The following is a 25,913-nucleotide window of genomic DNA, read 5'->3' as shown; positions in this document are numbered from 1 at the left end:
CTCTCCTTCTCTCTTTATGCCTCAGCTTGTGGAAATCCACACGTCCCTTCTGTAGCCCCAGCGTAGACCTGCTCCGGAGAACAGCTCCCTGGCTGGCCTCTGGCCCTTGGTCTTAAACGCATTTAACTCCAGCCCCCTTCAGGGACGGGAGCCCAGGAAAGACGAATCGGGGCCAGCACTTTAATATAGGGCTAAGACAGTGGTGTGAGAGAGAGAGAGAGAGAGAGAGAGAGAGAGAGAGAGAGAGAGAGAGAGAGAGCGCGCAGGGAGCCAGAGGAAAGCGAGGGAGGCGCTCTGATTTATTCCTCTCTTCTCGTTTCTCTCTCCTCCTCTGTCTCTCTCTGGCCACCGACAGGTCGGACAGACCAGACTCCTTAATTCCCTTTTCTTATTCCCTTAATCTGTCATCTTTATCAGGCAGGGGAAGTGGCGGGCGGCGCGCGGAGCCGCGGCCTCCGATCAATCTCCACATTACAGCTGACAGAATGGTGCTAATAACTTATTGATCCCCCTGTTTGCGGGCCTCGGCCAGGGCTGAAAGGCTGCCATTGATTGGCTACGGGGGGGAGAGAGACGCGAGGCGCTTCCGCCGGCCCGGAGGACACGACGCCACCTCCCTCCGCTGCCGCTCTCCCGCTGAGAGGGGGAGGAGAGGGAGCGGGAGGGGAGAAAAGTCCAGACAGAGACAAGGGAAGGCAAACAGAAAAGGGATGAGAGGCAAAGCTGCAACATGGCTGAACAGAAACAAACAAGAAAACGGACAATTAAGCAAAGGAGAATAGATTGGTAAGGAGACACACCGGATGTTTCACGGAGAAAAAACGCAAACACGGCTAACAATTCCTTGTCTGCCCAGCTAACTACAGTGCCCACACATGGCTTCAAGCATACCATACTGGTTTGTCCACATATAACTCCTGACACTAGGGAAGACTGCTCTACATGGTGATACATACAAATTCTGCTCCTCTGATCTCCACACACACACACACACACACACGCGCACACACACACGCGCGCGCACGCGCACACACGCACGCACACACACGCACGCGCACACACACGCGCACACACGCGCACGCGCACACACACACACACGCACACACGCACGCACACAAATTCCATCAGGATTTAGAGAAAAATCTAAAACACCTTATACGCCTGTTAACAGTCTCTGGTCTGACCGCAAAGCCACGTTTAGGAGTCTACACAGGGAGCCAGACGAGCCACCGGCGCCCCTGCCCCCTCTCCCTCTCCCCCTCCCTCTCGCCCTCCCCCTGCCCTGGGGCCAGTGCAGCCGGCCGGCCGGGTGGGAGGGGTGGGGGGGCGCCTGGCCTCCGTCGCTGGCTGGCTGGGACTGACGCCTGGGTCGGCTCCCCTGTCTGTCCCTCAGATTTAATTAACGGCTCTCCCCAGCGCTGCGCGGTCCAGCGTGGCGGCCAAACCCCCCCCCAACCTCCCTCCGCCCACATCCCCTCCTGCCTCCGCCTGTCTCGTGCGACTCTGCCGCTGTCTGCTCTCCCCTGATACCACGCAGGACTCCACTCATTCATTTCTCCACCGATTTTCCAACTCCTCTTTTTCTTGTACCCCCCCCCCCCCCCCGTCTTCCTGGCTCTATAACCACATACCCACGGCAGAAGTCAGACTTGAAAGGAAGTGAAAGAGACTGTGTGACGAAAAAAAAATAGAGCCAGTGGTGTCTCACAGTTTAACATGGAAAAATTCGCTTTGATCTGTTCAGTGTCAACATTTGTAGCTCCAACCTTTTCCTGAATGTGGCAAATTCAGCGTTTCACAGGCCTGAATGCTTATATGTGAGCACGCCCTGAAGGTGCAGAGGACTAGCCAATAGCAGCCAAGCTCTCTCACTGTCCTGCAGCCATATCTGTGGTGTGGGGTTTTGTCTTGTTTTTTGTCCACCACGCCCATGCACGGTACCTGTACCCTGTCGCCGCTGACATCAGCTCCTCTCCCAACGTCTCTGCCGTGACCTTGTCTGACCGTTGACCCGAAACAGGGGCAGAAGCTCTCTGATTAGGGCAGTCAGCGATCTCGACTTGTTCACAGACTTAAATCGCCCCCTTTCTGACAGATTTGGGTCCTCTGCCCCACCAAGGGCGGCTCGTTAAGAGTTAAGATGAGGAGCCATAGAGCTTGTCCTACGGAAAAGATATCTCACCCTTTCCAAACATTTCGGCCGAACTCCAGCTCGCTTTTGCAGCAGTTAGCCAGAGGCCAGAGAGACGCAAGGGCATGGATACTGATATTAGCTGGAGAATGGAGAGATGTAGGATTATGGGGACTGACTCAGATAATGTGAGACTTAATGTCTTTAATAGGAGTTTAAGTAGTATTGATCCCCATATGGCAATTCATGTAGAAACCAACGACCTGGATCCCATTCAGCTCTCAATAACAAGTTTGACATGTGCATGGCTCACCTCAACAACACAAACACACTACAACTTGAGTCCTTAAGCTGCTCAAGTGAAGAGTCATTTTTAAATGACTTTGAGCCTGTTCTGCATTCTTGGACATGTATTTCATGAAAATAATCAAATAAAAAGATACTGCTGGAAACCTGCAAATTCTTGTGCAATTCTGACATTTTAGCTTACTTGTCAATGAACTTGTACATACCACAAATCTACTTTTGTTGTTGTAACAGAGGGTTTAAAGAGTTTAGTGAGAAAATGAGGACAGGGCATTAAGTAATGAACTAAATAGGAACACAATCAGATAAAGAATTAGCTAACAATCAAGCAATTAATATTCTAACACTACAGTTTGAATCAATGCAAAAACTGTTACATTGAGAAAAGAGAAGGACAGAGAGAGAGAGAGAGAGAGAGAGAGAGAGAGAGAGAGCTAGGCTCTATAAGGCCTACAGAGTCTCAGCTCTGAGTGTATCCCACCTGAATGTGCAGATGCAAGGGTGATGTCAGAGCAGGGCTGGCCCTCAGGCATGCCGTGCTGGCGGGTGTGGTGCAGGTTGGAGATGATCGTCGAGAGGTCACTGTCACGACTACTGAGAAAGAGGAAGAGACCGAAAGAAAAAGACAAAGAGTGAGAGAGAGAGAGCAAGAGAGAGAGAAGGAGAGACATGGTGAGCACCACTGTGGAAATGTAATCTCACACTTTTTGCAAACATAACGCATCAGCTCGCTCACACACTAACCACAGCAACACAGAAAGGTGCCACGCAACACGCCTGCTCAGAGAGGAAGTGAAGCACGGGAGTGTCACACCCGGCCGTCTCTTACCACACAATCAGCCATAGGCCCTGAATTCCTAAAGCTGTATCGACGGGTCGCGACGCGGTAGAAAGAAAAAAGGAAAGAAAGAAAGTGACAGACCCTCACCTGATAAAGGACGCAAGACGGCGAACACCGGCGCACGCCAGCCGCTGAGGCGCCCGTGTCGGCAGATGACGGGCAAGCAGCGGAATGGTATCACAATAATCCCACAGCCGGCGACCTCAGACGCATGGCCGACACACACACACACACACACACACACACACACACACACACACACACACACACACACACACACACACACACACACACACACACACACACACACACACACACACACACACACCCGGAGCAATCGGAGCCTGTGCTGCAGGGTGACGAGGTTATCTACGAGATCTCACCTCGAGACAAAGCCCTCTGTGTTCTGCCCTCTCCCTGCTACCAAGTCCATTGTCTCCTGGATTAGCAGCGCATAATCAGCAATGACAGATTCCTGCATCAAGCAATTTTGAGCCTCATCCTGTCTCATCTTCAAACTTAAGATGTTCTAATCAACACATTCGGGGCTCCTAAGCAGGTTAGGGGCTTAAATGAAGTGATTACGGTTTTCAGCATCGTGCCGCTGAAATCGATGGGGGGGGGGGACGTGGTGAGCAGGGGATAAATAAGGGAAGACGCTCGCTGTCACCGCACAAAGACAAACTGCTAAGCTTTGAATGGAAAGCAGCATGAACATCTGTTGAACCACAACTTCGGCAATTACAGGAGTGGCCGCCATCCGACCTCAACACCTGCTTTCTAGAATTATCAAACTCGTCTGTTTGATATTCAAACTCATCTGCTTGATATTCTCACTAATAGGCATTTTAGACTAATATCTGGTTTTGCGCTAAATCTGTATGAATTTATGAATTTTATCAACAACCTACTGGTTTTTTTTTTTTTAACAAACCCAGTCTGGTCTGCACTACATGTCCATCCTTTTTCTCAGCCACCCATCCCCTCCATTAACTGCAGGCATTGCTAGATCCATTTGGGCCACCCACGCTCCTCTGGGGAGGGGCCAGGCATATGGTAGGAATGTACTTTACAGCAATCTGATTAAAGTCCTGATCTCCTTATGCAGCATAGGAGTGTGGAATACCCGATTAGAGTTCCGAGCGGCGTCAGGCAGCGCCCCCTCGTCCGCGGAGGCCGGGCCTGGGCCCACGCTCGGCGCGCGGGAGGTCCCGGCGGGGACGCTTTTTTAACGGGCTGTCGCCGGCTACGGCGGCTCGTCTCGCCTGCCACCGTTTTGCCATGGCAGGCCGGCGGCCCCGCGGTTTGTGGCAGCTGAAATGCCGGTTTTTACGGCACTCGGATTACAGGCTGCGCCTCGGTAATGTCAGCCTGTCACGCTTGCAGCCAGGCTACAGACAGTAAGGCACAGGCACAGGGATTTCTGCTCGCTCCCCCGAGCTGGCCTGACAATTCACTTGTCTTTCAGCCTGAGCTCAGAGCCTTGGCATTAGAGCCCACTGGTCATATCTGCCACACACAGAGGGCCAGGCCAGTTTCCCTCCGTGAGCAACAGCAATGGAAATTTCTGAAGCGTAAAGCAAATTACAGTCACAGTTCAAAAATACAAAGACACATTTGGGGATAATGATGATGACACTTTGGTTGTTGATAGCGTATTAGAATTGGGGCTTTTTTCCAAGATTATTGTGTATATATATTTTGGACTGTCTTCAATTGGCAGTAGTTCTACTTCAGTAGATTTAAAAAATACTCCACATTAACTCCACTAAAGCATTCTGTTCTTTTTGTTGTACACTCACTGATTAATGCAACCCTCCACAAACGCACAACATTGCGCTGTGTGTCACTAAGCAGTCCTCTCTTTTGTCAGTAGTTATATGTGGACAAACCGGTACGCCATGGACATCACTTCAGTCAGTTCAGAAATCAGAAATGTAAGCTGATTTCACAGATAACAGTGACCTTCAGATATACTTTTCCAGCCTGTAACATAAATGCTTTCACTTGAAAAGAAAATAATTGATCATCAGTGTGTGTTTGTAAAAACCTGATGTCTATCTGTAAAGCGTACTTGAGTCTGAGAAAGGCATATATAAATAATAATAATAATAATTGTCAGTTGCACTGTAATATTGTTTCAGTAGATCAAATTTGTAATCATCGATAAAGGCACTTCTTCTGCTTAAATATTTTTAGAGAATTAGGCATATTTCAGCATTCTGAATGTCCAGGGTAAAAAAGCAAGCTTTCATTCATGACTGGCACGTTCCCAAGACAACAAATCCAAGTCCTCAAAACATCTCCTCACTACCGCATCGAACACGGACAACATTCTGACTGCAAAAAACCTTGTACGAATACAAAAATACAAAAACTGTTTCATATAAATGAGAACATTGATGAGTACATACTTTACCCTCAACTCAGATCAATCTATTATTCAAATCTATTTTTGAAATATCAAGCATTCGGTTGGCTGCGAGTGTTTCAGCGTGGATGAAGCGATGACAATGCCCGATAAATGACTGACGTGTGCTGGGCTCTGACCAGATGAAGTCTACTGGGCTCCCCCAGCACCTGTGTTCAGCGGCGCACTAATCCAGCCACGGGATCTGTGCGGCTGCCCTCGCCCTACCAGCTTATTATCGGGTTACCTGGGTTGAGGCTCTGCTCTAAGCCCGCTAAGCAAGGACATTGTTAGGGAGGTAATTAGTGCACTTTTTCCCGGGCTGTTCCGGCGAAGCCAGCTAATGAGCCCTGCCCCCTCTCGGCTGGCGGTCAAGGTCATCATCTGTGTCAGGGCTCGAGCTAAGACCCAGCCGTCTGAGTCAGCTCTCCCGTGCAGACGTGTCCAGGCTGCGCCTGACGGCCCGGCTAAGGACGCAAGTGGCCGCTTGTGGCGAAGTGGAGACTATCAGCATAATCTGCCTTAAACCACTCAATACGTCTCTTCCCTACCTGCAGCGCAGTGACCCAGACATGAGGGCCAGGCACCCATGCGAATTCAGCACTCAGACTCACCCACTACCTCCACATTAGGTTCATAAACACAAGAGGAATCCAACGGAGTCACCAAATAAAGATGATTAGGTAACATTGTTGTGATGTATGGGATAGAAAGATTTATTGTTATCCAAAGGTTATCTACTCTTCGGGCAGCACGGTGGCTTGGTGGTTATTACAATTGCCTCTCAGTCTAGAGTTTGAGTCCCTGTCTGGGTGGAGTTTCCATGTACTCCCTGTGTGTGTGTGTGTGTGTGTGTGTGTGTGTGTGTGTGTCCAGTGATGGTTGGTGCTGTCCTGGGCTGAACCTCCTCCTCTTCTCCTGTACCTGCTGCAGTCTCCCAGGGGGCTGTGCTTTCTGATTGAGCGTATGCTGTGTGCAAATTTGCTGCTGCTTCTCATCGGTGTGTGAGTGATTGTAAAAGGTGATAAATGTCTCTAAAGTGTCTTAACCTCAACTGCCCTGTAATACTAATTTCATGTTTTCAGTGTTTTAGTAACCTGGGAAGGGCTTGAATCCTGGTAAGATATCCTAGATCATGGAGTCTCCAGAACTGGACACTGAACACCACTGAAATCCACAAAATTACAAATTCAAATGACATTTATGTTATGAAAATTAAGACACTCTTGACCTAACCTCTCTTCCTGTTCGTATTTGTTAATTAATGTGTTGATTGTGTCATTTAATGTCTTTTTTCTCTCTCTCGCTCCATCTTTTTTCATTATAAAGCAAGCTTGAGTCTGTGAAAGGTGCTATGTAAATTAAACGTATTATTATTATTATATTAAAAATCACAAAAGACAAGCAAATAAGTTTAACAAAAAATGAAAAGGGACAGCAGTTTCATAGTTAGTGGGTGGGGCATGGAGCTGTGGGCGGCACTTCCAGAGCCAGAGTGCTAAGTGCCAAACTGGTGACGCAATACTCCCATTCCTTGCTCGCCACCCTTCGGCATCCTGTATCAGACCTAATATGGCGACAGATGAATGTGCTAATTTTAGGCATAATTCTTGCAATATTTGCTGGACAGAAAAGTGGCATACTTGTGGATTCGTGCAAGTTACCATGAAAAGCCCAGAGCCATCAGAAATGATCAAATCACAGAGAAAAGAAAACCAAAATACCACAGAAAGCTGTCTAACATGTCGTCGCTGCCAAAATGATATGGTTTCTTGCATTAGCAGTGCCGTTACTAGTAGCAGAGATATTTCCTCACCACACCACTCGCATATATGCAGCTGCGCACCGCTCCCAGCTGTGCCTCACGTGTGGTGGAGGGTGGAGAGGGGTGGAGAGGGAGCTTTGAGGCTGGATGTGGGTAGAGCTGCAGCCCACCTGTGCAGAGCTTCGCCTGGCTTAGCGTGCCGCAGAGATTCAAACACCGCTGGCACGCCAGAGGGCCCTCCGACTGGCTGCACATGCAGCAAGAGGCTTGCAGGGGAGCAAGTGTTTTTGCCAGGGTGCCCCGGCAGAGAGCGAAGAGGGGCACTGCTGCTGCTGCGCGCCGTGCTTCCGAATGGGCACCCGGCTGTCCAGCTGCCGCCGTTCTCCGTGACGACCACAGACATGCACGCACGCACACACGCGCACGCACACATATACACACACACGCACGCATACACACACGCACGCATACACACACGCACGCACACAGCAGCACCCCACAGGAGATAGGATGGCGCAGGGAGGCTGCCGACTGCCTACGTACCAAAACGACAGGCTGGCAGCACAATTAGCGCAAGGGCGTTGGAGACAGCCACACGACAATGCCACGGTGCTCCTGAGACGCGCACCCAGCCATCGCAAAACGCGCTCTATATTTTCGAGTGAAAGTATTAGGTCTGCAGGAATAAAAGCAGGGCGAACAGAGAGCTTTGACATGCTGCATCCACTTCCTCTACCGCTCTTCAGACACGAGAAAAGATGTTGCTATTCCGCTCACATCCAGGAAGAACGGCAGCCTCCACAACAAGGGCCTCTATAAGCAAAGAAAAAACGTTCAGAAATGAGTATAAATAAAAGAGCGCCGCTCGTCCTTCTGGGCTTTCTTGTCGTCCCACCCTTAAAAAGCTGATGAGAGATCGATAAGCATGCCTGCCCCCGAGAAAAGGAAAAATCAAATCATATATAATTTTGCCATGCTGAGTGCTGCTATGCTTTGCAGTGTTAGATAATAAAGGATCCAGGTGGAGGTGATATCTCGCACGCTTGCGTGGACATTTAGTGAAATGCCCAGCTGAAGACATCAGCCTTGAGCGACTGTGACATTAATGACATTGATTACCTGTTTGGGTTGATGCAAAGGTAATCAAAGTGCTATCTGCAGTGTAAATAACAGATAGGCTCCATAAAGGCCTATTAGCGCTCTGTCCTAACTAGTTTCTCATGTGCTTGCAACATCCAAAGAGGATTTGTGACAACATTTCTTAATGTGCACTTACCAGGCACAAATGCGTCTACTCTTAATTAACAGGGAATACATATGTGATGAAAATGAACCCAGTGAGGTGACGGTATTGTATGGGTATGGGCACCGCTTGGCTAAACAGTGGGTGCTCAGTAATGTTGCTCAGCACTGGCTGGTGCCTCGTTACTTTTCTGTCAACAATAAGTGGACCCTGGGTAGAGCCCTGGACACCGGGAGAGCTCCAGAACAGCCATGACCACTAATTATGGTTCTGAGAAGAAGATCTTTCCAGGAATCCTACAGTGGCACTTCCCCTTCCCAGCAGTCTGTTGTTAAATTCTCCGAAATTACACAGAGAAATGCCTTCAAAAAACAAGGATGAAAGAACCGGGCGCATGACTGCATCTTCCGTGTTTAACATTTATAGCTACATCAGGGCAGAAAGACGAGTCGGTGTCATACGGCAGGAGGAGCAGGTAGGAGCTCCTTATTAAATGATAACTGGTCCTACTGACCTTGTGATGCTGAATGAAATGACAATGAAAGAAAAAACAAAAGTGTAATTTGTTTGGGTTGTGTTTGGTCTCTCTGTCACTACTTAGCCAGTAGAAGATACTCATCCACAATTAGACTATCAGTGACACCTGTACACAAACCCACTAAAACCTAATATAGATTTCCACCATGTGAAGAAGGTTGCAGACTGTGGAAATTCCAGTACTAGTATTCAGTCCTCATACATGGCCCACAAATAGCTCAGTAGTTCTAAAAACAGATGAATATCCAACATGGCAAATGCATTTGCCAGCATACATACCAGCATTCTAGAGGCTTGGCCACTGTTGCCTGAATCGGTTACGGTCCTCCCAGCTTGGCCTCCACGGACTGGCCGTCTGCTTAGAGTCAGATCCAGACAACCAGCGGAGGAGGTGGTGGTAGACCCAGCTGGTCAGACCCTTCTGATGCAGAGGGCAGAAGGGCCTGGCTTGCCCTGAAGAGCCCGGCACGAGAGAGGCCGTCCAGGCCGAGCGTAAGGGCACCGCATGTGCCCGGACAGGTGCAGCCGAGGTCTACGGCGCCTGGACCTGCCTCCCTCCTCCCTGACAATGCGCTAATCCACTTAGGGTCCACTGCTTGGAAATAATGTAACTGCCAGAATAAAAGGAAATTCAAACGGAAACACTGAAGGCCTGACGGCCCACCTCACCCGGAACGCTGTGACGGTTGTGTCAGAGAGCGGTGCACCCAAGCTGTAGCACATGAGAGGAGGACTGTTTTTACAAGGTGACTTTCTGACGTCTTTGAGATGACTTCTATCCAGGTGTTCTGTCTTATGTAATCCATGTTGGTTAGTCAGTAATTACCCAGACAACTAGTCAGCACTTCTCAGTCAGCCCTGGTGTTGAGCGCTTGGGTCGGCTCGAGGAAATGACCAGTATGAGGTCAAACAGGACTGACCGACACCAGGATGTTACTGTGAGGGTGATCTGGATGTTATTTGAGCTGACTGTGCCAATACTGGCCACAGTGCACTTGTGCTGCTGTATTTTTTGACATCGGACCCGGTCTGTTTTGGATTTCAGAGCGCAGACAACAAACTCTAAGTTTCCAGTTCAGGTGTTCTGCGCATCCCAGGCAGGGATTGTGGGATTGCAGATCTCATGGTGGCGTGAGAGAGCATCACTGGGTGTCCGTGGAGCTCCTGTGCCTTTTTCCACTCCACGCCATGTTTAAACTGCGCACGTGTGAATCTGCAAGCACCCACTGCTCTCTGTCCCCACACACTGTTCAGGAGGACCTAAACGCTAATTGCTTGTAAAGCTTCCAGCCTTTAACATTAAGCTGGTTGTATGACAGAGGGAGTCGTAAAGATGACATGGTGTGAAGCCCTTCATCTCATGGCTTATTGACATCCACCAGCGTTCACAGACCTCTGTGTAACCTGCAGCTTAGTGCAATACACTGTGGACAGTCATTCTGGTATATTTCATTGCATAAGTTCGATATGGTCAGATGGTAAACAGAGACAAACCGCTGACAGTAGGCACACTTTCAGATCAAAAACAGTGTAGCATTGATATACTCTGGCTGTACGAATAAGATTCCATGTATACTGTCACCCAACACAACTACCACAATAACCCCAATTGTGTGTTGATGGGGCGTAAATACACTCACACATAAAACGAATTCTCCATTTTTCACCCATTGACTAAATCCAATTTGTTAAGACCCCTCCGCAACTCACTTACGAAGCCCTTGTTCAATGGAAATCGAATTGCGCAGATTGAACATCCCATTATCCATTTGGGTCAGCCCGTCGTCTGAGTGAAGTGGGGCCGAAGGTGAGGAGGCCCGGAACGGGGGTGGGGGGGCGTAAGGAGGCTCCTCGCAGTCCGCCGCTGTTATAGGGGTAAAAGCACTCCATATTCTTCCTAAGTGTTCTTTAAATTCATTAGCATCTTCAGGCACTGGGGGAAGAAGTGCTGAGGGGGCGGGGCCTCTTTAACGAGGTTAGACAGACCCCGTAATGCGTTACTGCTCCTCGGCATTGCCCACGGACACGCTGGAGCTCGCTAATGGGGAGAGGCACAGCAGAGAGGGTGACCAACAAAGCTCACATCCAGGGTTAGAGTCCTGGGGCCCCTTAGCTGGACGCAGGCAGGTACTACATCGCATTCCTTGGTGCTGCGTTTTACACGCCTTAGGGATTATCAACCATATCAATCGTCCATTCCAAACTGTTCCCATTTCAAAACGTCTGACAGGAACAGCCTGTCACGCGAGCAGGCTTGCTCTGCATCTCAGCACGCTGCGTTTCTCGTCGTCGGCTGACCCTGAGATGACCCCTGCGCTTTGGCAGGGGCTGCACACTTCAATGCGTGCGCGTGTGCTTCGATGTTTATCCCCAACTTTGAATGACATCCCCACAGAGCATACGAGAACAGCTTCACACGGCAGGCATGAACCCCTCACAGTCCCCAACTATTTCCCCCCTCTACTGCGCGCGGAAAAACAACATTTCACCTTCAGCGCAGGAAAAAAAAAACAAAAAAACAAAAAAAACACCCCTGCGTTCCTGGCTTTAAACGCTAAGCCATGTTCCTGGAGGATTCAACAAATACAGCACGTGCTAAAGACAGAAACGACTCAATAAGCCTGTTGAACTGCAACTGTGCATTTGAAAAGTGTAGCTGTCAGAAACGCTGGACAAATTCCAGGACGACTGTGAGATTTTCAACAAGAGGAAAAGCTGTTAATGAGAGAGAGAAGGAAAGAGAACTTGTTTCTTCTCTAGCTCGCATGATTACAAAAGCAGAGGCTTCCTGGAGAGCTAACTAGCCCCACAACACCTTCAAAAAGCACTCAGGCTGCAACAACCGCTAACTAACTAGCAACTGACGCTTCATACCAAACGGCGAGCGAAGATCCACGCAGAAGCACAGCAAATGCACGCTAGAATCAATAATCGGCCAGGGATGGACAACACCACTGGCCTTGAACGCCACACTTCGGCAGTTAAAGCGATTTCAATAATGGAAGGTCCGAGCCAGGTCCGGCGTGAGTTCGGCAGGATATGGGGTTGGGAACGGTTCCCCAGTCTCACCTGCCATGGCTCATGTCTGCTGGCTGGCCATCACCTGTAATGTGCTTGGGCAGACTGAAATGGCCAACAGGAAAGCAGAGCTCTTAAATTACCGTGCCTTCCTCAAGCTCGCGTGGAAGAGAAACCAACTACTCATGGAAATTTAATGAGCACAGAAACGCTTAATTTCCCTGCCCCTGATTAGAGGGGCTGATGGGATGCTAAATGAACACTGGGTTTGGATGTGGAGTTTAGGCAATACTGCACCACGGCCAGATCTTTAATTCTACAAAGTGGATGTTTTGCATTTTAACTTGACTTATGGAGTTAACATCTAAAGTTATGAATGTCTATAAAGGTTTAGCTTTAGTTTTGGAGGAAGTGGCTAAGTTTAGCTCATAATGATAATGACAAAAGTTCAAAAATGATAAGAAATGTGCTAGTGAATATTTTTTTTTACTTTAATGCAACCATTAAGATCTGGACCTGAAAGTCTTTGGTTTTAAACAGACAAGAGTTGTGACATGATAAAACAGAAGAGCTGTGAGTGTGGTGGTTTGCTAGCTGGAGTTTTCAGGACTGTGCTATCTGGGCAGCTGTCTCACTGCTATACTCACATCACCCCCACTCCTCAAACAGGAGGTGAGAAGTCCACGTGGCTATTTTCGTGTACAGTCTACATGCTCATGCAAATTATTTATTTAAAGTCCCCAAATGCCCTGCGCTTATGTCTGTGCAGGTATGTAGGTGTGGAATTCAGGTCTCTCTCTGTGTGTGTGTGTGTGTGTGTGTGTGTGTGTGTGTGTGTGTGTGTGTGTGTGTGTGTGTGTGTGTGTGTGTGTGTGTGTGTGTTTGTGTGTGTGTGTATATATATAAAAGAGAGAGACTGTAGGCCACAGGGTAACCAGCCTCCTCTTGAACAATCCTCCGATATGCGTGTGGTGAGCAGGATTGAGCTGACCCTTCACTGCAGGCCCAGTGTGGCAGAGCTGACCCTTCAACTGAAGGCTGGTTGTGGCAGAGCTGACCCTTCACTGCAGGCCCTGTGTAACAGTGCTGACCCTTCACTGAAAGCTAGTTGTGGTAGAGCTGACCATTCACTGTAGGCGCAGTATGACGGAGCTGACCGTTCACTGCAGGCCCAGTATGACCGAGCTGACCATTCACTGCACCCCAGTGTGACAGAGCTGACCCTTCACTGAAGGCTGGTTGTGGCGGAGCTGACCGTTCACTGCAGCCCCAGTATGACAGAGCTGACCGTTCACTGCAGGCCCAGTGTGACAGAGCTGACCCTTCACTGCAGGTTGGTTGTGGCAGAGCTGGCCTGCCATTCTCATCCACCCAGCCGAGTCTCTTTCCACCAAACACGACAGCAGTGGACAAAGCCCACACACAGCTGCTCGTGCGGGGGCTCACGGCCACGGAGGCAAAGGCGGGAGGTGGTGTGCGCGATGGTACTTACCTCTTTCTCATCATAGTGTAGTGCAGCTCCTCCTCCTGCTTGATGTCGGCATGGTCCAGGCTGACCCTCTCGCTGCCCTCGCTGTCGTCGCTGCTGAAAACGGAGGCCAGCTCTTTCTTGGGAACGCGGCTAGGCGGCAGCGGGATGGTGCGCTTCTCGGCCAGACGCCCACGGTTCTACCGGAGAGCAGAGGAGAAATGCGCACACTGTGAGACTGATGACCCACACAGGAGCCACGAGCCCAGGTAGGCACCAGCGGGCGCAGAGGGCGCGGGGGGGCGCTGCTCTTATTCAGGCCCGAGCCCAAACCAGCCCGCCGCGAGAGTTAAAGGCCACGTTGCTAAAATTCAGCAGTTGCAGAATGCACTGAAGTCTGGACGAAACTCAAAGAAACCATCGCTGAAGTCTCAACAAAACCACAACGGATGTGAAGTCAGAGAGAGCCTGGGACAAATAAGCATGCAGAGGGAAAGAAAAGTATCGATCGCAGTTTGGGAATGGAAAGGAGGGGCGAGGGAGAGAGAGCGCTTCCCGGTTCCCTCTCTTCCGTTCTTCCGTCTCCCAGCCTCACACATCTGAAGAGGTGGCGGGATAAAGAAGAGCCGTGGCCCCGGGGGCTTACTGGGTGAAGCGAGGTGACCTTTAATGTGACCTGAAGGAGGGAGTGCAGATTACTGCCCCTCCGTGTCTATCCCTGTGTGAAGGGGTTGGGTGGGGGTGGGTTAGAATGTATGTATGGACATGCTTTTGAAATTCCCTGCTCCAACTGAAAAGTCAGTCCGTGCGTGCGTGCGTGCGTGCGTGCGCCTGTGTGCCTGAGTGCATGCGAGCATGCCTGTGTCTCGGCTCTGTCAAACTCTGCTGAGCCCTGCAGCTATCCTTACTTCCACATGCCAGGACAACGGCGCACGCACACACATGCACACGCACGCACACACACACACACACACACACACACACACACACACACACACACACACACACACACACACACACACACACACACACACACACGTGCGGCATCCCACAAGGACAGCGATGTGAGTGGCAGGCCAGGGCAGGGGGTGGGGAGACTAGCCAAAAGGCAAACAGGTGCAGGCCCTCTGGACTCTCTCGAGTGGCGTACATTAAAAGACGGGAAGGAAAAAAGGGGAAGATGAAAACATCCCTGAGGATGAGCAGCCTGCATAGTTCTACACATTTTTCCTGTGTGCGAGCCCCCTCCACTCCCCCTCGCCGAGAAAGCAGATTTGCCTCAGTTCTCGGAGACCGGGATCTGCAAAAGCGCTGGAGGACGGGTTGGAGTTGGTGCAGCGTTCCGAGCAGCTTTAGGAACGCGAGTCCTGCCTCCACCTTTGCCTGTAGCCAATGACTTTTCTGACTGGGAGAAAGCTCCAGAAAATGTGTGCGACCTATGCTGACCCGCACGCACACCTCCGCCCAAGAGCACCTCCACCCGAGCACGCACGTCGCATCGTGTCGCATCCAATGTAGGGAGGGAGTGTGTGTGTGTGTGTGTGTGTGTGTGTGTGTGTGTGTGCGCGCGCGCGCCAGCTGTTAATGGCTCCACGTCAGAGTCATGTTAGCTAGAAGCGTAGCACTCTGTGACAAACACGTAGGAGCCCAGGATCGTACCCGCACCCCTCAATGCTCCAGAGGCCCCTGGCAAGTCCCCTCCCTCACCCTCAGCTACCCCCTCGCCCTGCGCCTCCACGCCGTGGAAAGCCCCCCTCCCCTCCCCTCCCCTCCCCTCTCAACCCCTAGCATCTCCTCCACACGACTGACGCAGAGACAGGGGTGGCTGCATGCTGTTTCCGGCAACACTTCCGCATAGCGTAGGGTGTTCCAAAACAAAAACACTGGGTTAAATCGTATACACACACACACACACCCACATACACACACACACACCTGCATGGTCAGGCGACTCGGAGGAATGGAAAATGTACCCAGTTTCCTGTAAGCACTTCTATGAACGAGGCAGCCCACGTTAAACGTCTACCTTGAAGTGAAGGGAGCTAAATTTACACCGTCCACTGAGTCAAGGAACAAACATCCACGCGCACGCAGCAAGACGCGTCCGACTGAGTTTCTGTCCTGCAGCGGCTGTCCTCAGCTTGAGGAAGCTAATCTAGAAAAGTTCATCTTTCCTCAACGTGAAGTTGGCTCCAGAGACAGGCTGGGAAAAGCGCCGTCTTCCCGAAAACTGTCATGGGAAACTTTATGCAAACTGTCAGAGGAAACTTTATGTAAACTAGGTGGTAAGGTGCCTGTAAACAGCAGGGTTTTTAATTGAGAAAGGACATCTCTGCAACAATGCATGCACATGCATCAATAATGTGGCCGAAACTCTATATAGGCTACTGGTTGGTGCATGTTTAACGAAGAAAAAAACCCCCCCACGAATTCTCCCCAAAATGTGTATTACTTAAAAATGTGTATTATTTTATGTTGCATTAGCAGTGAAGAGCCACAAACACAATATCAATAACTAGTGTGGGTTGCAGCTGGAAGGCTGGCCTGTCCTAAAAGAATAAACAGATAATCAGCTTCCCTTCAACACATGAAAACGTAGTAGAAAAACATGCTAAACGGTGGCATGTGTCTTTCTTTTCAGATCCCGCCGTGACGACGTGCCTTCCAGCAAGGAAGGTCAACGTCTCTCTTCAGCCGTTTGGAGTTTATTTCGCTCAGACTAAAAAATGAGGATATTATGGAAAAGCCAATGGACGTGATTTTCTAGGCGCAGTATTTCCCGAAAGGTGCACTGCCCTGATGCTGGGGGACTGTGTGTACGCTCTCCCTCCCTCCCTCCCTCTCTCACACTCACACTCACACACACACACACTCCCTCGCTCTAACTCTCACGCACACACACACACACATCGCAGTAGCAGCCCGTGACATTCCTGCAGCTGTGGCGCGCTTGCACACACCCCCCCCCTCCGCTCCATACCCCCCAACCCAGTGCTCTCCCCGAGGGAAGAATGCCTAATGAGTCACGCGTCTGTCTGCCGTAACCTCCGCTTGTGTGTGTGTGCGTGTGTGTGTGCGTGTGCGTGCGTGCGTGTGTGCGTGTGTGCGCGCCGTAACGTCGCTGTGTGCGAGTGCGGAGGCGGGATGGCGGGCAGACTCGGTGCGAGCTGTAGGGGGAGGAGAGGGGAGGGAGGAGTGGGGATGGGGGAGGTGAGGGGGGTGAGGGGAGGTGGGAGCAGGAGGAAGGACTGTGGCGGGCTGGCGGCAGTTCCTGGACCTAGTTTAGCTTCAACCACTGGAACATTGCAGAGAGAGGGAGAGCGAGCCGAAACTTTGTGCGTAAGCTACGTGGGAGCGTCTCCCTCCCCCCTCTGCCAGAACTCCCATTTCTCACTCGAAGCTGTCACATGAACTTAAAACACGTCACACATTAACAACTAGAATATTTTAAGACCAACAACATGAAAAACCACACATGTGCACAACAAATGGTTCTTTCTAAACTTTTTTTTTTTTTTTTACACTGCTGTGATTAAAAATAATAATGAAGAAAGTGCTAAACACAAAGGTAACCACTTCAGTCACAAGAAAGCCAGCTAGGAAGTAGAGTGATAGAGCAGGCTTTTGACATAGCCTTCAGAAAAACAGGAACACACCGTGGGAGTGTATCCCCCACCCAACACACACACACACACACACACGGGCCCACGCGCTGAGTGGCCTGTTTCGGCCCAGTGGAGCGCTTCCCCGTGCTGTGAGGTGGCAGTGCAGCCATGCATGCGAACCGCCCTCTGCCTGTGTTTGGATAGCCCTGCCGTGACAGCCATGGAAGCGCTCAATGGACAGGTAACGACTCCACCACAACAGGGAGGAGGCGTGGGACACAGAGAGAGAGAGAGAGAGAGAGAGAGAGAGAGAGAGAGAGAGAGAGAGGAAAAGGGGGGAGGAGGATGGAGCCAGGAAGCATTTCAATTAAAACAGAATAATGCCAAGCGAGGCTAGCAGTACAACCCGAACCTTAAACTGGCATATAGCGATCTCCAGGCCCTCAGCACTGTGCGCTACACCGGAAGCTGAAGAGCTGGCAGGAGAATTAGCACTGATGTCTCTAAACACCTACAGTTGGGAAGAGCACTTCAATATTTTGCCTCAGTCAGGTTGTAATGTTGCAAAAGAAAAATCAGGCATCTTTCCCACTACCACCCACACAGATAATCCATTCAGGTCTGAATCACACACAAACACACACACAGAATCTCCCCTACCTATTCGCATTAGCGTGCACTGTCATTTTTGACCCATCAGAGCATCTACTGGGGACTATTTTCACGCTGTCTGACTGATATCATAACACAGGGGAACGCTGTAGTGAGAAGGTGCACGGAAGCGGCTATGACACTGCAGCGTGCGGGCGAGGTGGTAGGAGGAGCGGCCGGTGCCGAGTTCCACCCGCGCCCGCCGCCTACACGCACCCCCCCCCCCACCCCCACCCGGCTCCCAGACGCCTTCATTCACAAACGCAACAGACTGCAGGCCAGACTCGCTCGTCGCCCACCCGGGGAGGGATCCTGCCGTTGCCATAGCAGCATAGCCTGGGCTCCGTGTGGGGGATACCGGCGCTGCCGTTCGAACGTGCGGACGGCGCATGCACACACGCACGGGCGCACGCACGTTCGCTCTAGCCCCCCGCGGTGAAGGAGCTGTTGTAAGACCGACTGGCGTCGGGCGCCCGTACCCCATCCACGCGGCTCCGCTTTTCCGAGCCGGAGCGGAGAGCGAGCGAGCCCAGATTAAGCGGACAAAGCTCCGCCCGATGCCCCATTCCTCCTGCAGAAACAAAGCCGTCATTTGCCCCCGCGCACTGGGCCGCTGCAGGGTTTTAGATGCGCTATAAACCCTCGTAACACCGCAGCCAACACACTCCGGTGTAAGTGAATGTAAACCGATGGCGCTTTTTCAGGGCAGTTATAGGCAAACACTGCGATATATTCCGTGTGGAGGTCTCAGATGTCTGCGATGCTCCGTAGCAGGTCGTACTGTTTAATGTTCATGTCTCCTCCATAACATGACCTATTCAGGGTACGAAGGCTCTCACCTCCAGTTGGACATGATCACTCTACCATGAAGTTGCAGGCACAATACTCGAGCAAACTTCAAAACACTTTATAATTCTTAGCCTGTAATGGAGGTTCTTGTCAGTGCTTGCTTACAGCTACAGAATTAACACATAATTAACTCCAAAATCCTATTTCAGAGGGAATGATGAAGAAAACAAACTAACTACCCCTCTTCCAGTCAGCCTTATCCCCAACCCCCAGGAAGACAACTTTTTTTTCGACCCAGGATGCAGTGGGGGGGAAAGCCCTGATTCGAAGAGATATTTATGAGCCGGAGGAGAGTGTAATTTCCTGCCGGCCTCCGCTAGTTCCGCTGAAAAAACAGAGCGGAGGAAGCACATTTCTCCTGGGAGACAACAGCCAGCGCAGCTCGCCGGCTCGGCTCTTAAAGGGACCCGGACGCCAAGCTTCTTTCAGGCCACACGGAAATGCAGACGACCTGGAGGAAGCTACAGCGAGAGCCTAACTGCCATGTCACCTCTCAACAACGAATTTTGAAAGGGACCACGTTCACTTTCTGTCTGTGTGACAGCTATAGTTTACCGCTCTCTGTCTGAGCAGTTAACAGTTGTTCACTAAAGCTGATAGAAATGCCTAAAAACGTAGTGACCGTCAATTAACACGTGTGTTGTCTTGAGGCAGATTATTAGGCTGGATTCGATCACGTCAGAAGAACAGAGAGCATGAATCACCAGTGGAGCGTCTTGGATAAAAACAATATCAGATTTTTGCTGTAATGTAATGGGAGGAGGGCTGCAACTGGTATTAATGGTGCATTTAGAAGTAAACTTGGATTAAAATGTGCATACACATAATTAAACAAATACAGATTGAAGGGAGCACAAGAAATCCAAAGGTTAGTTTTATGGGAACGAAAACACATTGTTGCCTTGCTGTAGTTCTCTAGGCTCTTAAACTCTGCAGTCTTTCAGTAGATGCCAAAGTGCTGTGCATTTGAATATTTTAAGTATATTCTGAAATGTGGTGGTGAAAATTGATTCTACTGAAAATGAAGAACCAAAAAAAAAAAAAAAAAACCTAGATGCTGTATTCAGTCGGGGTTGCGGGGGGGGGGGGTTATGGTGGCGAAGCTGCAAAGACAAGCATTTGAAAGTGTGAGTGTACGTAGACTACGACTGAAGTGTGGCTGTATTCCTGAATATTTTTTTTTCCCTGTTTCCGTACGTCTAAGTTTAATATGCGGCTGTTTTGTATGTGAGAATATTTGTATCATAAGCAGGTCCGCATATGAAGTCGCGCGAGGGATCTCGAGCCAAGAGAGCGTTTGTGTGTGTGCGCATTCGCTGGGAGTGTGTCTTGTTATCTCACAGAGAGCGGCCGTGTGTGTGCGCCGTGCCCTTAAGGGGGAAGCGCGGGGGGGGGGGGGTGTTGCGTAGCGGAGACGGGCGAGGCGAGTTCGGCAGCCTGCCCTCCGTGTCCACACGTCTCCCTCGCTCAGACCGGCGTCACGCTTACGGGAAAAAGGAGTGGCGCGCGGGGAGGGGGGGGGGACAGACGCTCTTAGGGCCATGCACATCTCCACATCTCCACGGCAAACACGCCGCAGAGCCTACGCGCACGACCTCACTGCGAGAGACTCGAAAGCACTGCATTTGTTTTCGAGAGACAAAAAAAAAACCCAAAAGGGTTGCTTTATAAGATACATTCCACGCCAAAACATTCAACAACATTCAACTCAAATTCAAATGTTGTTTCCAGAGCTCCTCCTTTCTGAGCAAAAAAAAAAAAAAAAAAATGCTGCTTACAATTAACCGAACGTGACAGTATTAGTTTCTTTAGCTACATAATATGCTTAGTAGTGGGTTAAATAAAAATAAAAACAGCTTTCATAGTCCTCAATCTAAAGGCTGTGTCCCATCTTTACTATTCTGTTTTTGCCAGTGTTTGAAGTAAAAGCAACATACAAACTCTAGCAAACCACGCAAAACAAGCCAGGTCATCCCTTCTGAGTCACATGACACACTGCACCCTAAGCACAGTCACACCGCCAGGTTGGTCTTAGTATTAGACTACAGATTAACCAAGACTCTGGACATACCAAGACTAGACTAAAACTAGATTAGACTAGTCCAGCGCTCCCTGTTTTCAGCGCAGGTTTAATTTGCAATCGAAAGCTGTAGACAAGTTAGTGTAATTTACATGGTTTGTATGATTTAACACCATTGACCTGAACATTATTTGGATATAGGTGTATAAAAACACTGGCTATGATAGAGAGATTGATCAAACAGTGATCAGGCAAAAGCAATGATCAGACAGACTGCATCCAAAATCAGTATCTATGAGCCACCAATAACTTCAGGTAATATCCTGGCTCCACACAACTAAGCCATAGGTGTTTATCTCCAGTCCGGGCCACAGCGCTCCACCTGTATCACTAAAACACCTCCAGCTTATCTAAACCGCCTTTGCCTTGCACGCCGCACAGCCAGTAATCACTGGTAGCCACGCTCAGTAGCTCAGTAAGCCTCTTACAGCCTCCCTCCAGATTAACCGTTAGAGGCGACGACAGATGTGCCCGTTTCAGATAAAAACACAGCACCTGTGTGTGGACAGATTCAGCTGCCTTCCACCCAGGCAGTCTCCCGCATGCCCACACCCACACGTCCTGACACACCCTTTACTGAACACACATACACAAGCACGCCAACGCATGCATGTACAAAGCTGTCACCCCCACAGAAAGGCCCAGGGACAAGCAGACTTTTAAAGTGGCACAAAAATATTAGCAGATGAGAACAAAGAGATATGGTCACGGACTAGGAGCCAATAAGTCAGCCATTCACATTACTGATTAACTCTTAGATATGATTTACATCCATCTAATCACTACAGTACATTCATATCATGGAAATTAAATAAAAACTACATAAACGTCTTGTAGTGATGATGACTCCTTAGCTGCTTCTGCTGTGTTTTGTAGCAAAAACTTTATCTGAACTTTTTTCACCTCAGCAGATTTTAATAGTGACATTTTTGAAAAATTATTTTATCACAATCCCTTTACTGGAATGTTTAATTACAGAATGATGGAGCATCCTAATGGATTCCCATAAATGTTCATTTGAGAAATCATTATTTACATGGTTAGCTTACTAGCTTGTTAGCACTGAGAGTATTCCATCTGCAGTGGTATACATACTTTTACCTTGACCTAGCTTTCCTAACTAACAAGCTTAATTATTCAAGGACATAAAGTAACTGGAAAGTGTTAAGTTCTGGCTTTTACAAGACAATTTTATAATCAGGCTTCCACATGAATGCTAGTGGCCTACAGGAGGTACATTTCTGAAACAGACCCTCTAACACTTACCATGAAGCCATCACAGTTTAGTATATATTAAAACCCGGTTTTCATGTAAAAATGTGTCTTTGTTAGATGAAAGAATCTTGACTTCAGTTAGCAAATCTGAGTATAACAAATTCAAACCCACGATTCCAGATATTTCACCATCCTCTGCACCCAAAACCTAATTTACTCTTCAGGATGTAATACTGATAATGCTAATGACCATAAAGTCCCCCTGTGGATCCAGCCAGCACAGAACTGACATGTTCCGAACCCTAGACCCTCACCTGCTCCGTCGCTTTTACATACAAATCCATTTCTGTATAACTTTTCAAGGTGTGATAACCGTACTTCAGTTATTTCTATCAATTTAAAACGACTACTACACAGAGACCATTTTCACTAGAGTTGTTCGGTGCAAAGCCATATTTCATTCCAACAGCCACAAACATGAGCGGGATAGTTTGAAATATTACTGAGGAATGATAGCCTTACCACTGGTGATGAAATACGACAGCCAGGGCAGTCACAGATTGGAGGATGCACCTGTAAGATTCCTTTGGACATAAGTGTCTTCAGACTTTTCCCTGTAAAAATACAAAAGTGATTTTTTTTTTCTTCTGAATTTGTGAAATATACGGATATTTGGACTGCTTGTTGTTAGTCATATCTCAACACTAGAAAGGAGAAAAAAATAGATTAGGTATGAAGGGACATGTATGTATGTGGGATAATGTCCTCACATATATAGTACAAGGATTGTCTTTATAGCTTTATTGTACACTGAAAAGTACTTCTAACACACAGGTTCATTCTGATGTGCTGGCAACTCACAAAACTTTAATCTATGCCAATAAATATATAAGGGGTTAGCAATGTTTTTAAAATAAACTGTATTGCAAACAAACTAGTGAGAGCTTAGGTGCATGCCTCAGGGTCACTGCGTATTGGTCTGTGTATCCTTGGGACCCTGATGGGAACAACACACCTCTAACCCTACTCTTTAGCTTTTTAGAAGTGCCAGTTACCAGTTTTGTGCCCTATCTTAAGAGCCTTCATAATTACAGAAGTTCTCTAGCCAACGGACAAATATACACGTGAGGCTCAAACACTCGGCTAGGTGCGTTTGCATAACACAGACATCCAATTTCAAGTGTGAAACTATTTCGGTGCCTCCCCTCAGGTTCCTCTGCGCTTCGAGCATAACACGCGTGCATTCGTCAGGCTCGGCAGGTCAGGGCCGAGCAGAGCAAAAGTACTAAACCCAACCAGAGCTCTTCACATGTCCATTAAAGGGATCGCCAAAGATCTCCCCGTTCCCATGAAAGAGGTCGGTCGTCTTTTCTAGCAGCACCTTCGGTCATGCGTTTCAGTTCCGTGTGAATGACACGATGAGGGAGGCAGCTCTTAAAGCAGTAGTCTAAAGCCAAACCGCACTGCCTCCTGCAAAGAACAATGAACCGTTCAAATAAAGCTCACTAAAAAAAAAAAACCCCAAAAAAAACACTTTTAAGACAAGCTATACTGATCTTAACTAAGCGATCTTAAATACCAACTATTCACATCCCCAATGTTTACAAGATGCACAACTGATTGTGTGAAAACGTACCTAACTTACCTACTGTTTAACATCCTAACATGCAGCCGAGCCACAGGACTCGAGAGGACTTCTCAAACGTACCACCCCTCTACTTCACTTTAAATCAACTTTTAAAGAATCTACAGCTCCGTCTCAGGCAAGCGAATCCCCCAACATTAAGCCATCGCTCCAAACGGAGCGTGTGCCTTGATCCGACTCCAGTTAAATCTATGTCAGTCGCCAAATTACGCACAGACCTTCAGCTCACTCCAAATGTGCGAGTCCCGATGATCTCGAGGGTAACTGGGAGAGAAAGCTACAGCCAAGTGTGCCTAAGCGTGTGCTTTTCTCTTTTACTCAGATTTGAATAAACCCAGCAGTCTGGTTGATGTAATGCTGTGTAACCCTTTATTTAAAAAAAAAGTGGACTCGAAGAGAAGTGGACTCACAGACAAAACAACGTAACCAAACGTAGTGGCCACCACACTTCTTGTAAATGAAAGAGAATAAAATTTTCAGTCGTCTACCACACAGACGCATTAGATTTTGAAGAGGATTACATATCCTAGATTAATCGGACTTACCTTTGTGTCTTATGCTTCGCTTCCAGTCTTTTGCTGTCTCCCTTCCACTCACAAACTGAAACTCGTTCGGGGTGAGCCACTCGCCCCGGTATTTGATCGAGGGTCCTTTACTGCCTTGACACAGTTTGTTAATGTACAGCAATGCCTTGTTCTCTCCGCATTCCACTTCGATACATGGCTCCCCGTTGTCGAAAAACGGCTGAAAGTCGGGGATCGAAGAAAACCTCTCCAGCATTAAGTCGTCAGTGTGATGGTGAAGGTGTTGTTGGTGCAGCGCTGTGTCGTGCAGCCCCAAGTAAGCACGATGATGGGCGAAAATGTGGTCGTACGACGGTGGATGAGGGGTCACCACGGGGATAGCGGTGGCATTTAAAGGGGCCAGGTATTCGGGCTGGTTGAAGGCGGCTAATGCCATGTCTTCGCCATCGAGTCTCTCCTTTTTGATGGCAGGCATGTTATCAAAAGCGTCGCGCCGGTAACAAGTGATTAGCAGTTCGTCCGACCCAACTTGTGTATCCTCTTTTTGGAGTTGGCGAGCTCCAGACTTCGAGGCGCACCACTTTGTTTTACGCACGGCTCCCGCGTCGCCGTCTGACAGCCGAGCGCGTAAGTTCACCGACAGACTGCCATTCACCAGTTCACCGTTTCCAGCAGCCTCGCTCCTCGCCGGTCTCACTGCACTACTCGCATGACGGGTTCCGCTGCGCTCCAGCCCACCACATCTAATCGGACTCGCTCGAATAAGACCTGCCATCTTGGCGGCATATTAACGGTGAACATTGCTTAATGATAACTGATCCGGAATCGACTCGATAACGCACTTAGGTGTTTTCCTCCAATTACTACAGCACCGTGGTAACTTTCATTTAGGCTATGTATTTTCGCCGTTTATCGATAAATACTCAGGACTAAGTTTATACCTACCAACAAAGCTATCTTTTGTCCTTTGATAGAATAATATTCATAGAATAGTTCACATAATCATAACCTAAGGATTAAAATAAGATGGTAAAAGAGAACATTCTTATTTTGACAGGGATGAAGAACAATTGTCCTTCTACAGTCCCTTATTTTAACTATTTGCGTGTATCAAAATGTCTGGAGCTAATGGGACGTTTGCTTGCTTTTTTCTCTCTTTTAACCCTCCGTATACCGTAAAAGTCACGCTTTAGTTAGACCCAGACCAAACAAGATTTGCACTCTCCGCCGCTTCTCTAACTTGGCCCATTTAAACAACGGAGGTTGTGCGAGCGCGAAATAGCGAAGGGGGAACGCGACGGACGGCGTTGCCTAACAATTTCCAGCTACTTTGCAAATTTGAATGTCCCAAATTCTGAATGTCCCAAATTGTACCTGACTCTCCCTTTCAAAGTAAATACTATTTTTTCAGTTATAGTAACTACACCTTTTTTGCAGCCCAGGGTGGATGTTTATCAATAGATTATTACTACATAAATCAACTTGCCACAGTTGACTCTTAATAATAATTTTTCTCAGTTTAAAACATTAGGCTGAAGCAGATATTATACCAGTTCACAGTAGCTCTGAAATTGCAGTCCTCTTGTGTCTGCAAATAAAATGGACTATTCAGTCAACATATTACT

General features: G+C 48.8%; 1 protein-coding gene across 6 annotated transcripts in view; it reads right to left on the bottom strand.

The window, feature by feature from the left end:
• samd11 (sterile alpha motif domain containing 11) overlaps positions 1 to 25,461 on the bottom strand; it is a 47,802-nt gene extending 22,341 nt beyond the window's left edge. Inside the window, exons 1-4 of one of the 6 annotated variants that reach the window (XM_081706856.1) lie at positions 24,310 to 25,461; positions 22,642 to 22,733; positions 13,744 to 13,919; positions 2,919 to 3,031 (exon numbers count right to left, since the gene is read on the bottom strand). In XM_081706856.1, the coding sequence (XP_081562982.1) occupies positions 2,919 to 3,031; positions 13,744 to 13,919; positions 22,642 to 22,733; positions 24,310 to 25,063 (1,135 nt within the window). In that variant the 5' untranslated portion in view covers positions 25,064 to 25,461. Of the gene's footprint in view, positions 1 to 2,918; positions 3,032 to 13,743; positions 13,920 to 22,641; positions 22,734 to 23,764; positions 23,905 to 24,309 lie in introns of those variants that run through there. The other 5 variants (XM_081706855.1, XM_035522607.2, XM_035522606.2 and 2 more) reach the window with 5 other exon arrangements.
• Positions 25,462 to 25,913: the final 452 nt, after the last annotated feature.

The sequence above is a fragment of the Electrophorus electricus genome, chromosome 24 (assembly GCF_041902795.1).
Source record: "Electrophorus electricus isolate QZ-2024a chromosome 24, ASM4190279v1, whole genome shotgun sequence".
NCBI classification, from domain to species: domain Eukaryota; kingdom Metazoa; phylum Chordata; class Actinopteri; order Gymnotiformes; family Gymnotidae; genus Electrophorus; species Electrophorus electricus.
The sequence above is the reverse complement of the archived record's forward strand: the minus strand, read 5'-3'. Positions and strand labels throughout refer to the sequence as shown.